Source organism: Rhynchophorus ferrugineus, unplaced genomic scaffold, assembly GCF_030347505.1.
Source record: "Rhynchophorus ferrugineus isolate W39M unplaced genomic scaffold, kcgeb_rfMv2 rfM9, whole genome shotgun sequence".
Lineage (NCBI taxonomy): Eukaryota > Metazoa > Arthropoda > Insecta > Coleoptera > Curculionidae > Rhynchophorus > Rhynchophorus ferrugineus.
In genome coordinates, this window is record NW_027472588.1 from 9,603,141 (window position 1) to 9,615,970 (window position 12,830).

The window sequence follows — 12,830 nt, forward strand, 5'->3', positions numbered from 1 at the left end:
AAAACATGTGCCAGGCCGGGGTCTTTTCATTTGAACTGTTAGTTAAGAAAAACATGAGTGATAACACTCTTCAATGATTTTTTGTAGAATGTTTTGTTTTTGACTGCTTTATTTGGCTTTGACAGGCTGCTATGCACTTATTTGACGAGTCACCTGTAGTCTTTTTACAGGTACATCTTAGTTCTTTCCCAGTGCTAAAAACATTCTTGCCCACTGTATCATCATCAAATGTACTTATCCTAATTCCGTCTAATTCTTTAAATAATTTTCTTTCAATTCATATACAAGTCGAGAAACAAATTCCTTGGCGAGATTCTCAAATCCTACATTCTAATAACCACATGAAACTGACCATGCATCATTATTATATTTACTATGTCCCAGTGGTATTCCTAAATGTGAAGGAGTGAGTAACAATGGTAACATTTAGTGATGATACTACTTCTTGCAAGTAACAATGTCGAGGTAATTGTAAATAGAGTGGTCAGTAATGTTACTGTGGGGTGGAAAGAGCATGTTAAAAAGAAGAGCTGAACTTTGTAGGAAGCTTAAAAATTGTGCTGGTTGCTTGGATGGCAATCCAAATTATCATTCCACATAAAATTATTATATTAAAAATTTTTGAAGCTATCAATATGATCAAAATTTTGCGAAACAAAGTTTCTTGTAGACAGAAGAGTTAAATTATGTATGAAAACTATGCTGTTTTAAAATTATCGGGAGTGCACCAATTGGAAGTAACAGTTGTAATATTTGTGTAATACATGTGCTTTTTGAATAATAATAATAATAATAATAAAGATTTTGTTGGAGATACAGGATGTTGACATCTGTAGTCGCTGTTTCGGAATCATTTTGTTTCATTTGCATTTGGACCCCTTGTGTTAAACTTTGTCGAAAGCTTTTGCTAATTTCTTAAGTTCTCATAGATTTTAGTTCTGCTGTTCTAGTGATATATTCTCACAAACTTAATAAACAACTTTGAATTTATATTCGTAGTTTTTGTGATTTTTATATTACTCATTATTGCTCAAGTTTTTTTTCTTTTTATGATATGTCTTTACCTTTCTTGTTTTTCTATGTACTTCTGCTTATTTCCCTGAGTTATAAATAGTTTTGTTGATTTAAACTTATCTTACATTCTTGCAGGGCTTCGTTCCTATATTTGAAGTTTATTTTGTTTTGTTGTGTTTTTTTCTGCCTCTGAGATTAATAACATTTTCATGTTTTGCTGTTTACAGAACTGGATAGCTTGGAACGCTTTTTCTTGAAAAGCATGAAAAAAGACTAATATTATCATAATCGGATAACTCTTCAGTTAATTCAGTTAATGTGTGGTTCTAAGAAAAAAAGGTATTAAAACATTTTTTTGATGCAATGTCTACTTTCTATTCTTACTTCTTATATCTGCTGACCTTATATCAGCTATTTTTTATTTGCCTTTTATTCTCTTCTGATGTCATTTATCTCCGCAATTGTTTCCTAATCGTTTATGCATTCTCTACTAATACCAGCGCCTACGTCAGATTTCCCCCTGTGTTGACAGCTTTAGCATCCAGTTTTCTTTTGTTATCGTCCGTTGTTTCAACAAATTTAGCGAATAATAGATCTAGTATTAGATAAGTTTTACAAGCGTTGAAAGCTGTTTGACGAACTAATACCCGTATATTTGCTTTATTATCGCAGAATTAACATACACATATATATGTCTACGGGTTATTTAAGGAAGGTATGGTTGTGTTGGTGATTTGAATTTTATAAAAACTAATCATATCAAACGTAACTTTATCCAGTTCAAATACTGGAATATTCCCGTGTTTGTACGAAGGCACGTTTTTGAATATCTAAAGTATTAAGTCGAATACAATCGGGGACACTTTTGATTATGTTTTGAACAACATTTGTTACGTTTCTGTGGATTTTAGCACGTAACACATTGATCTTTATCGAATGAATTAGGGTCGCTTTGCAGTAGTAATTACTAACCTTTTGAAGTTAGTTATTAGATCTAATATAGGTTAACCAAAGCTGGGCAAAATACATACATACTTAATTTACAAATTAATGTATTACTACTGTTCTATTGTACTTGCATTAATACCCAAGCAAGGCGTATTATACATCAGTATGTATTTCCCAAATTAAAATAAAACTAAACTACTTCAACAATCTTCTGATTTCCTGCGTGTTGTCCAGTAGCTATATTGCTTCCATGTTGCTGTGATTTAGCAACCTTATTTCATGTTTTAAGGCGAAATCTTGAATCACTTCGTATATCTATTTCATTTCAAGGTCATCGTGCTGCTCTTCGTTGATTACGTAGCGATAAGCATTGGTAATTAATCGTAGAAATTTATTTTGCTCCGTTAGATTACTAGTTGATTTGATGATTACTAGTTGACCGATAAACCAATATCTTCGATTTTAAGTCAAGTTGAGAGTATCTTCTGACTAACCAATACTAATCTGCTCTGCTTTTTGTGTTTGTTTCCAATTAAACCTACCATCGAGATGTATTCCGAGGTATTTAGCTGATTCTGTTTGAGGAATCGGGCATCTGTCAAGTGATATAATTAGGTTTTTGTCATTTCGCCGCAACGCAGAATTAACATGGACATATTTGGAGCTATTAAGCTGTATTTTCCAGTCTCCAGTCCGTTTGTAGATCTTGTTGACTGCTACTTGTAATTTTTCTACAACCTTAGGCAGAGATATATCTTTTATCATGATAACTGTGTCGTCGGCAAATGTTTCAAGTACTGTTTCTTTTGTTGATATCAGCAGTCTAGAACAGATAGAGGAGTAGTCCCAAGACACTACCCTGGGGAACTCCAACCGAAATAGGTTTAAGTGTTGAGAATGCCCCTTCATGCGAGAAATTTTCTTTCGAAAAGGTATGATTCCAGCAGTCGACAGTAATTCCGCGTTAGAAATTTGCTCATTTTGTAGATTAATCCCAAATGTCGTACCCGGTCAAAAGCTTGTGAGATGTCCAGGAATATTGCAGGGCCGTATTACTTTTCATCGAATGCCTTTTCAACAACCGCCGTTACTCCGTGGTCGATTGTCCAGTTGTGATTTAGAAATCCAAACAAAAAATCTGATTTTACTATAAAATGGTTTAATATCTTTTAACAGCAATTTCTCAAATAATTTTGATATCGCAGGTAGCTGCAAAATAGGCCAATAAAAAGCATATTGTTCTGTTGGATATAAAATATGGAATACAAAATATTTTTAAGTCTTTATACAAAATACAGTCAAGTGATATCGTCCCTGTTTGCAAATGCAATGAAATCTTTACTACGAGTAGTACTGCTGCTCTTATTACTTCCAGGCATTATTTCATGTCTTTTATATTTTGTCTTTAAAAAATGAATTTCAAGATTTTGAGTCTTTGCTTCTCATCTCTCTCCTGGTGAAGATGAATATGGTTTCATTGATTTCAGATGACAATTTATAACACCACCTATCAAATCCTCAAAAAATGATGACAGATGCTGCTGTCGTCCGTTATCGTAGACGTACAACTGGAATGAATTTGATCGTCTATTGTGACATTCGTACTAAGATAGTTCCATACCATTAGTTCCATTTTACTTACGAAAACTATCGAATGTTATTTTCTGCAGAACCAAATATGTTCATATGCAAATATGCTCTAAAGCCGTAAGTAATTGAAATATTAACTGCAAAATACCCCAGCGTCAAGTATTTGAAATACCTATTACAACTTACATTGTATCAAGTATTACAAGTAATTAAATTACATATACCAAACATGTGTTCATTTAAGGTTTATACCTAATCCAAAGTATGAATTCGATCACTGCAATGATTCTTCCATCTTGATTAGTCTCCATAAGGCGTTGGAAGGGGCAGGAGTCAGGGGGAGGTAAATCTGGCGAATAAACTTCTTGAAAGCTAAGCTGTCTTATCTAAGAAATGATGTCGTTTTGAACTATATAAACAGGCTTTATCTCGGTAGACAATTGTTGTATTAATAATCTTTGTTTATTGTTTTACCCGTTTGATATAAACCAGACAAAAAATCTTTTTTTATTCCAAAAATCTGGCCAGTTTGTTTTTTGTAATTTCTTTTTTTTTTTTAAATAAATGGCCTGGTAAATCATACATCCCTAGTAATTCTTATTCAATAAAGCCATATTATATTATGGCCCTATATCTTCAGTAGTTTAAGGGATATTTTTGTTAGAAGATTAAAATCCCCAAAGTGATGAATAACATGTTGCCAAATTTATCGCGTAGAAAATGTAAAATTTTAGTAGCTGGAGTGGCTAGCAACTAACTGCTGGCCAAAAAAACGGACATGATTGGACGACACAATATATGGTAATCGCACTTTCATTAATCGTCGACGATAATTCTTGATTCGAAGGAATTAAACCGATTTTTTATCGATACTGATTTGTCGTGTGGAAACCTCCCGAAAGATAGGATAAGTAAATGTTGTAACGTAGCAAATGATGTTTTTGTTAGGATTCCATAATTTTTAAACATTTACATTTCCCGATAAGCCGTTATCTCGCTCTCTATTAGAAGTAAACATCAAGTATTATAATTACGACGGATATTTGTTGGATGCAAAAATGAGATTGTTTGTGGTTGTGGTGTATTTGTTCGTCGAAATTAATAAACGCGTCAAATTTGTACTTTTTTTTAATAAATCAATTTCATAAAACAAGATAAATTATATTATGTTATGGAAGACCTAAGTTGTGAATGGAACAATTTCATTTCGTTCTATTAATTCGTTTTATTCGTTATGTACATGTAGTTTCAAGTTGACTTGTCAATAGATTTTTGACAGTGGAAATAATTAATCCTCCTGCAGTGATTACTCTCTTTGTCAACGCAAGAGTCTAAATGTGGAGAATCATGGCATGAGTACAACAATTTCAATTTGCAACGTTGCCAGATCTTGCAAGTTATACGTAGTACATTTGACGAAAGTAATGTGAATAGAAGTCAGGAATTCATAAATTAACCTAAAATCTTACTTGAAGCTCGAGTTCAAATTTAACTAAGTTTACTGTCTACTATTTTAAATTGAGTATGAATTATATCTAAGTTATTTAACTTTTCATAGATATATTTAATTTTAAAAGGAAAAAAAGAGAAAATAAAAAATAGAAGCATCCATTTATCTTTAAAATTACTCAATCACTCGTCCCGTATTTTTGACCTCATTTACCCATGCTTCAATACATGTAGCGCCACTTTAATGTTTTGTAACTGTGAAATTCAATTGGTTTGCTTCCTGAATATTATATAAATCTGTATGAGTCAATAGATCTAGTCTTTTCAAATTGCCACTGCTTGAATTAACTCCCACCACCCTGGGTTTCACCCAGTATAGCATCCACTGGTATTTTAGCAGCTAGTTTGGCTGCAATCATATTTTTAAGTGGTAGTATTTTTACCAAAATAGGAACCCCCTAAACCTAGATATCTTCAAGCGAGCCAATTTAATGTTTCTTATTCATTTTTAATGCTGTCGAATGGCTATGTGATCAACGAGCTGTGAATTTGATGAGATATATGTTACTCACAAAAAGGACATCGAGCCAAATCAAATCCGGTTTGCAAAATTAAAATTGAATGGATACCTGGATGGAATGCCCTCATATGTCCGCTCAGATAAAAGGTGTTATAATAAAAAGGTTAGATTTCTTGGCAATATTCGCAATTCGATGACTTATCCATTATTGTCTACCATTTACAATCAAAATATGAACAGTATAAGAACAAATAAATTATAAACAATACAATTCGTAACCTTACAAAACAGAGCTCTTACCAATACCAAGGTTAAATCCAAAATGACTGTTGTAGTTCGTTGAATTCTACCTCTATTCTATTACTTGTAAATGACAGCGTCGCAAAATCAGGCGGAAACTACCGAAGTTCGCCGAATACCGGTGATGATTCTCCAGAAATAGCCACTGATTTTTTATTCATCTCGCACATCGATTCTCTCGCAAGGAATCGTTGGAATAAGTGTGTTGATGTTAAGGAAAGTTCATTTTCACAACTATAACTAAGTATCATTTTATTATTAAACTGCATGATTTCATAAACCGTAATTTTATTTTGAACTATTATTTTCAGTTATAAAAAAAGAAAACACCCTCATCTGCCAGTTCGCTTCCCCCCTTGACGTGGACACTCACAACAAGCCAGAGGTGAGAATGTTTTTGTTTATTTATTTGAATAATAATGTTATCAAGAGTTCAGAGTTCAAAAACATGTAACACTATCCGTTAGGAACAGAAACCTAATATTTTTTCGACCTAAATTAATTATTTTTAAACAATGACAATAATATTTACTGATTTTTACGAATTTACTGTAATTTTTACAAGAAGTTACGAAAACCTCATTACTTTCATTATATACTAAAGTGTTTTATTATAATATTGGGAACAGAAAATAAGATTTTTTTGTCAGTTTTGTAGAACTTTAACTGTCATAATATCACATTTTAAGATTACAACGTCAATTGTTACGTGGGGGAACCAAATATAAACGGTAATTTTACTATTTAGCTTAGCACGTAATTCCGATCTAGAAGATTCGATGTTCGAGTGTTCTTTGGCTTATAAGGAGGGGGGAAACCGGATTAAACAGACAAAGCACTTGTGAGGGCGATATCCTTCAACAACTATAGACAAAAACGTCAAGCAAATTAAGGATTTGGTGATCAAAAATCGTCAAGTGGCAATTGAAGATCTTGTCGACATCACCAACTCATCATTTGGATCGATTGAATCGATTTTAAAAGACGAAAAAAGCCTCAAATATATCTAATATCGTTTGGTACCAAAACACTCATTTTTCAGACAACAAGCTTCTGTTAATGGCTGTGGAGCCATCATTTTTGATCCAAAATGTAGTATACCATCCAGAAATTGCAAACTAATCTAGAATTGTCCGATGGCATACTATGAATTTCTTCTACCCGAAGGCTTAATTTAACCAGAATTCGAATTTAACTGTTCGCCGATATGAAGATGACGTTGAAACATGGACATAAAATATATTTAGAAAGATATATAATTCCTTTGCGTTTTATTTCTTACCATTTTTTCAACACAATAATATATAATTCTTAATAAGTCAGTACAGTTACAAATTAGTTTTTTTCTACTGACCAATGCTATTAACAACGTAATAACATGAAAACTAGCCGGCTTGGCGGCGCAGTGGTAAAGGCGATGGAACAGTCCTCCTACTGTTGCGATAGCCGCGGGTTCGAATCCTGCTGGGGCATGGTCGTAAATTTATGTTTGTGATTGTTTAAAATTTGTGAATGTTCTAGGCAAGAGTGTAAAATCCGACAAGGAAAATGATCCCAGTCACGCCAGTAACCAGGCTGGGTAAGACCGGATGTCTTCTGGGATGATTTCTAAAGTTGGTCACTCGCCAGTCGGTAGGCTTTAATGCTGAGGACCGTGGTTCGGAGCCCACGTTAAACTGTAGGTCCAGTCCAGATAAACCCATAGTTGGTAAAAGGAGACTTTAAAATATATAAAAAAAACATGAAAACTATATTTCAAAATTTAATAGAATGCCTTATTTATTAATATTAAATGTGAATGGTTATTAAAAAACATTTTAAAATAGTTCTTAATTTAAAGTACTACATTAATTATTTCCTTCGTTTGAAAAACTATACTGGTTTATCGTAGTGCCTTGTTGAAGTACTTGTGTAGGACTTTTGGTAACATTTCAGTTTCATAGAGTAATAAAGAGAAAACTCAATAGGTGTCTCTGGAGAAAAGTTTTGCTTTGCCCAATATCCACATGGGGTTGTAATCGAATGGCCGATTATCAGTCATACGTAGTCATTTGATTGGTCATTTTAAATGCCTATTATAGGTAAGAAAAACATTTGATTGGCTCTTTGGTAAAGTTTGGCACGTGACAGCTCTGATTAGAGTTCTGTTTTTGATTTTCTTATACTAAAAGCGAACTTTGAGTCTTTCCATGTTAAAATTATGTTTGCCTCTTTTATGCAAAAGTATATAGCGCACATTATTATTTTTTATATTCAATCTAGAAGATCATTACGTAGTGTAGAATTAAAAGATTTTAAATACACGTTTTTTTAAAGATATTTGACAAAAATATGTTATATTATTGACGTGGCAATATTGCGGGATAAAATAAAAGATTCGATCATTTGTTCATATAGGAACATCTGCAATTGAAGGTATAAAGTGAAGTTACAATTCCTGATAATACATCTCCTCAACTCCTGATAATACATCTCCCATTAGTATGGATTTAATCCTCTTCACAATTCACAATGAGATGAAAAAATTAACTTATGAGCGCTCTAAATGATTTGTTAAGCATACTAGCCGAAGGATGTGTATTCTTCAATACATTAACTGTAATAGACCCAAAAAAATTACAAATTATCTTGATTAAGTAACCTTAAGCAAATATATTTATTCCCATAACGACACATTTTTTTTCCTTTAATGAAATGAATACCCTCAAGGTGATTATTAAATTTTTAGTTCACTTTAACAAATTTGTTGTTACTTGGGCAATAAAATTTAAGCACTATTTAATTCCTGAATCGCTTTGCACCAAAATTCCTACAGTAGCTACACTACATGTTGGATATCGCGAAACATTTCTCCAAAATTTTCTATAAAGTGAAATCTCTACTCCTTTATGCCCTTAGCAAGTCGATTAAAACACGTAATAAGTTAAACGTAACGACATCTAGATGTTGGACGTTGCGAAACATTTCGCCAAATTTTCCTACAACGCTAAAACTCTATTTCTCTGTGATTACAGTTATATTTTTACAAAAAATGTCCAATAAAATAGGGTTCATATTTTTTTACAAGTACTTTAGTTAATGTGAGATAATAACAAACTCTTACATCTGTAATTGTTAATTATTAAATGATTTAAGACGTCACTGTCTAACATTTAACTGCAACTTTTATAATTTTGTTTTATCATCTGTTAAAAAATGAAAGTGTTGTCCTAGAAAATTACTTCATCCCCCCTCAAAACCTGTTGTTTAAGAAAAACCCAATATTAGGTGTATAACTTAGTTTTTTACAGATGATTAGTAAATATATTTCGTAAAATAATTAAATGTTATCCATTCTTTTTTATGATTTTGCGACATCTCTCAGGTCACATACGAATATCGCCACGAAAAAAACCTGGAGAGTTAAAAAAATCTCTGAATTTCATTCATGATTCATTAAGGCATACTATATTCATATATTGCTTAAGTCAGACTAATTCTGGAGAATCCCCGCATGCGCACAAGGGTTTGAGTTTGAATTTGAACATAACCAAAATTGTACGTATATTTGAAGAACATAATATAAATAGAATACATTCTCTTGAATTTATATATTTTTCGTACCCTTTCATTATTTCGACACTCGATTGCTTGTAAATGGCAACGTCGCATAATCAGGCGGGTTGGGATTCTCCAGAAGTAGCCACTAAGTCAGATGAGGGTAAAAATCATATGCCTGTTTTTAAACAGACGCCCCACAATTCTTCCTAAAATATTTTGACTGATTTTAGGCGATCGTCCTGGAAGGTAAATACTGGAAGCGGAAATTAGCCGCCGTAACCGCCGAATACAAAAAATGGCGCATGTTCTACCGGAATAACATCCTTGGCCACACGTCCAAAGAGAGCATGGACATGGTACGTATATTGTTACGCGGTCGTATTGTTGACTAAAACGAAAATTGACAGCTCAACGATGTAGACGCATTATTATTTGACTCGAACAGTACCGACAACATGCACATGATGGTGGACGAAGATTATATGGGTTTAATGAGTGATACATTGTTTTCTACAATAGCTAACCAACCTTTTGTGTTTCCCGACACTAGAGAAATTGGTAAACTTATCTATTGCTAGGAGGGTGAAACCCGATTATGTAAACATTACACTCACTGTTTTGCAGCGAAAGCAGGCCTGGCTGACTTTATTCAGCCCAGTCTTGGACCGTTGCAACCTAATTTAGATGATTATATGGATACATTTGATCCGTTGCAAGGTACTGATTACATTTATTGCTATATCAGTGTATTATTAATTATAAGACCACACATATGATCAGTTTCGTTCATTTAATTTCATACATCTAAAGTAAAAACTATTCTTATTACATGTTACTTAGATTATTGAAACTCAAACAACACAGTTTATCATATGTAATGACTTGAAATAAATTCATAACGATAAATTTTAATAAACAACGATAAATTATGATAATATGGAATTAGTTTATATTTACTACAAAATATCGAATTATTTGCTATGCATTATCAAAGTAAACACTCCTAAACAATGTATGATTCAACGTTCAAGTCCATATGGCATCAGTTCAATTAATCTATTATATACTTTTGTGGATTTATATCTACCACGGTACATCAAGTATTTTCTGTGAAATATCATGGATATGAAATGATTCATATTAATATACATTTCTTAAATCTACCAAATGGATATAGTCGATGATCAAATACAAAAAATAAAGTCCAACATACGTTCTAAATAATCAAATATTTTCTCTCAAATCGGACATACGGTATTTGTTTTTGAGATAAATATGTTTGAGTTCCGATACTGATGGTTGTTTCTTTGTAGAGTTTATCAATAACAAGCTACCAACTGTACCTGAAGAACACACACAATGGGATTATCCTGAAACAATAACATCTGTCGAATTGTCTGTACAGGTAAAAAAGTATAGTTTTTGCAACATCATGTTCACCTTAAAATGTCTTTTTTCATTAGGTAACTGAAAATACAGCCGTTCAGCAATTTACCTCTCAAGTTCAAGACATTACCCAACAGTCGACCATTGAAAAGACCGTGCCAATGCAGAATAGTCAGCAAGATATCCTGCCACCTCCTGCTTACAACAATGTTATGATACAACAGGCGCCCTTGACGTATAACCCATCGCAAAATTTCACTGTAATCTCGAAAGCAACTGGAAAACAGAATCAAAGGGGAAAGTTAAACCATAGTCACAGTATACCGCCAACATCATATAACAAAAGCATTGAGGGTAGTCCAGTGTATCAGTCATATAATCCACAAGGGAGCAGAGAACATGTTCTCAATGATAGGATACAAGGTATATAAATACTCTGATGCCTCTTTTCATTGGCTGATCCGAGTATTAAATTTTCAGTGCCAATTACAAAAAATTGCCAAATAGTTCCCCACCGAACGCAAGTGCAGGAAATACAACAACCAGAACAGTTTAGGTCTCCACAATCCACAAATCAGGGCTACAAATTTGTGTCGACTGCTCGTCCAAATATTAAGTTCACATCACAAACTGTGCCACAGGTACAAACGCAGACGCATTTGATGCAACCCTCTATGCACGCTTCACAACCTCCCTACCACCCTAGTTTTAGTACAGTAGTAAGTTTACTTATTTTAGTTAATTTGAAGTATTTGAGTAGCGCATGTCAAGTCATATAAAGTACTAAATTCATCCCATAAAATAAAAACGTTTTACAGAACACATGTAGTATTCTTTATAGATATAATAAATGATGATAATAATGACATTAATACAAATTATACCTTGTTTATTTGAAGCTTTACAGTTAAATACTGTTACAGCCAATGGTATAACGAATACTTTTATTATAAGATTACAGCATCTATAAAACATAACACATTAGATTTATAATATTCATTTGAAAGACCTGATGCAAGTTTAAATTAAATAAAGATCTTAATTATTAATTTCTTAGTTAATTCCTTCTAAAGCAATATAAACAAAAAATGAATTATAATCGAATGTCTTTTCATTGTTAAATAGTTTTCTTTTGTATAAAATTTACAGTAAAAAATAATCATCATCAGTAAAAGTAAAGGTATTTAAAAATATTTCGAAATATAATCTAAGCACATTTGATTTTTGACATTTCCTATGATTTTCTCATGAGATTATTGACTTTCAGCGTGTGTTTTAAAATGATTTAGTATTTAACATATATTAATTACTACTTAATATCGGTAAAATATAAAATAACCAATGACTGTTATTAACAAAAGTTAAGACTCTCTCATCATGTGCGCTGTGAGATAAGTTTTGTTTAATGGTTGTTATCTTTGCAAATGTGAATGATAGTAAAAAAAAATGAAACATACGAGTCGCATTTTTATGAGGTTGATGTTTTATCCTGTCGAATTGATTTATTTAGATCCATATTTACTACGCGCTACTAGATACTTTATTTTGTTTTTGTTTATGACGATGTAAACTATTAAACATAGTATAATAAATATATTTTTTGTAAACACATTTTTTGCATCTGATAGGATGATAAGATTGAGCATCGGAGGCGAACTACCGTGAGGGGCAGGGGCAGATCACGTTCTAATACTAGAGAACCCATTAAAAGGCCTCCTCTGATATCGGCCGTAAGCGATCCGGCATTACTCACTCCGCAAACTAATGTTTTATTGACGCAGTTACTTACCAGCAGTAAGTTACGAAGTAATTGATGTATAAAACTATCGATAACGATTCTTGACATGAAATTGTAGGTTCGTCGCTCAACGAAGTTGTATATAACCAGAATCAGAGTATGACATCACCGCAGGAACTTAACCAGCACATTCGGATCAAAGAAGAAACGAATCCTGTGCCCATATTACCGCAACCGCCTCCTACGACCATTATATCTCTGCCATCACAAATTACCGTTACCCCTGTAACGCTTTCAAATAGCGATCCTGTGAGTTGCAGTTTTAATGTACCGTCTCTCAGATAT

At 32.8% G+C, this 12,830-nt stretch overlaps 1 protein-coding gene across 4 annotated transcripts in view; it reads left to right on the forward strand.

The window, feature by feature from the left end:
• Mondo (MLX interacting protein mondo) overlaps positions 1-12,830 on the forward strand; it is a 72,857-nt gene that overhangs the window by 56,748 nt on the left and 3,279 nt on the right. For 2 of the 4 annotated variants that reach the window (XM_076413070.1, XM_076413071.1), the window contains exons 3-11: positions 6,133-6,206; positions 9,592-9,717; positions 9,769-9,919; positions 9,986-10,078; positions 10,675-10,766; positions 10,825-11,170; positions 11,228-11,388; positions 12,376-12,541; positions 12,604-12,794. In XM_076413070.1, the coding sequence (XP_076269185.1) occupies positions 6,133-6,206; positions 9,592-9,717; positions 9,769-9,919; positions 9,986-10,078; positions 10,675-10,766; positions 10,825-11,170; positions 11,228-11,388; positions 12,376-12,541; positions 12,604-12,794 (1,400 nt within the window). Of the gene's footprint in view, positions 1-6,132; positions 6,207-9,591; positions 9,718-9,768; positions 9,920-9,985; positions 10,079-10,674; positions 10,767-10,824; positions 11,171-11,227; positions 11,467-12,375; positions 12,542-12,603; positions 12,795-12,830 lie in introns of all 4 variants that reach the window. The other 2 variants (XM_076413068.1, XM_076413069.1) reach the window with 1 other exon arrangement.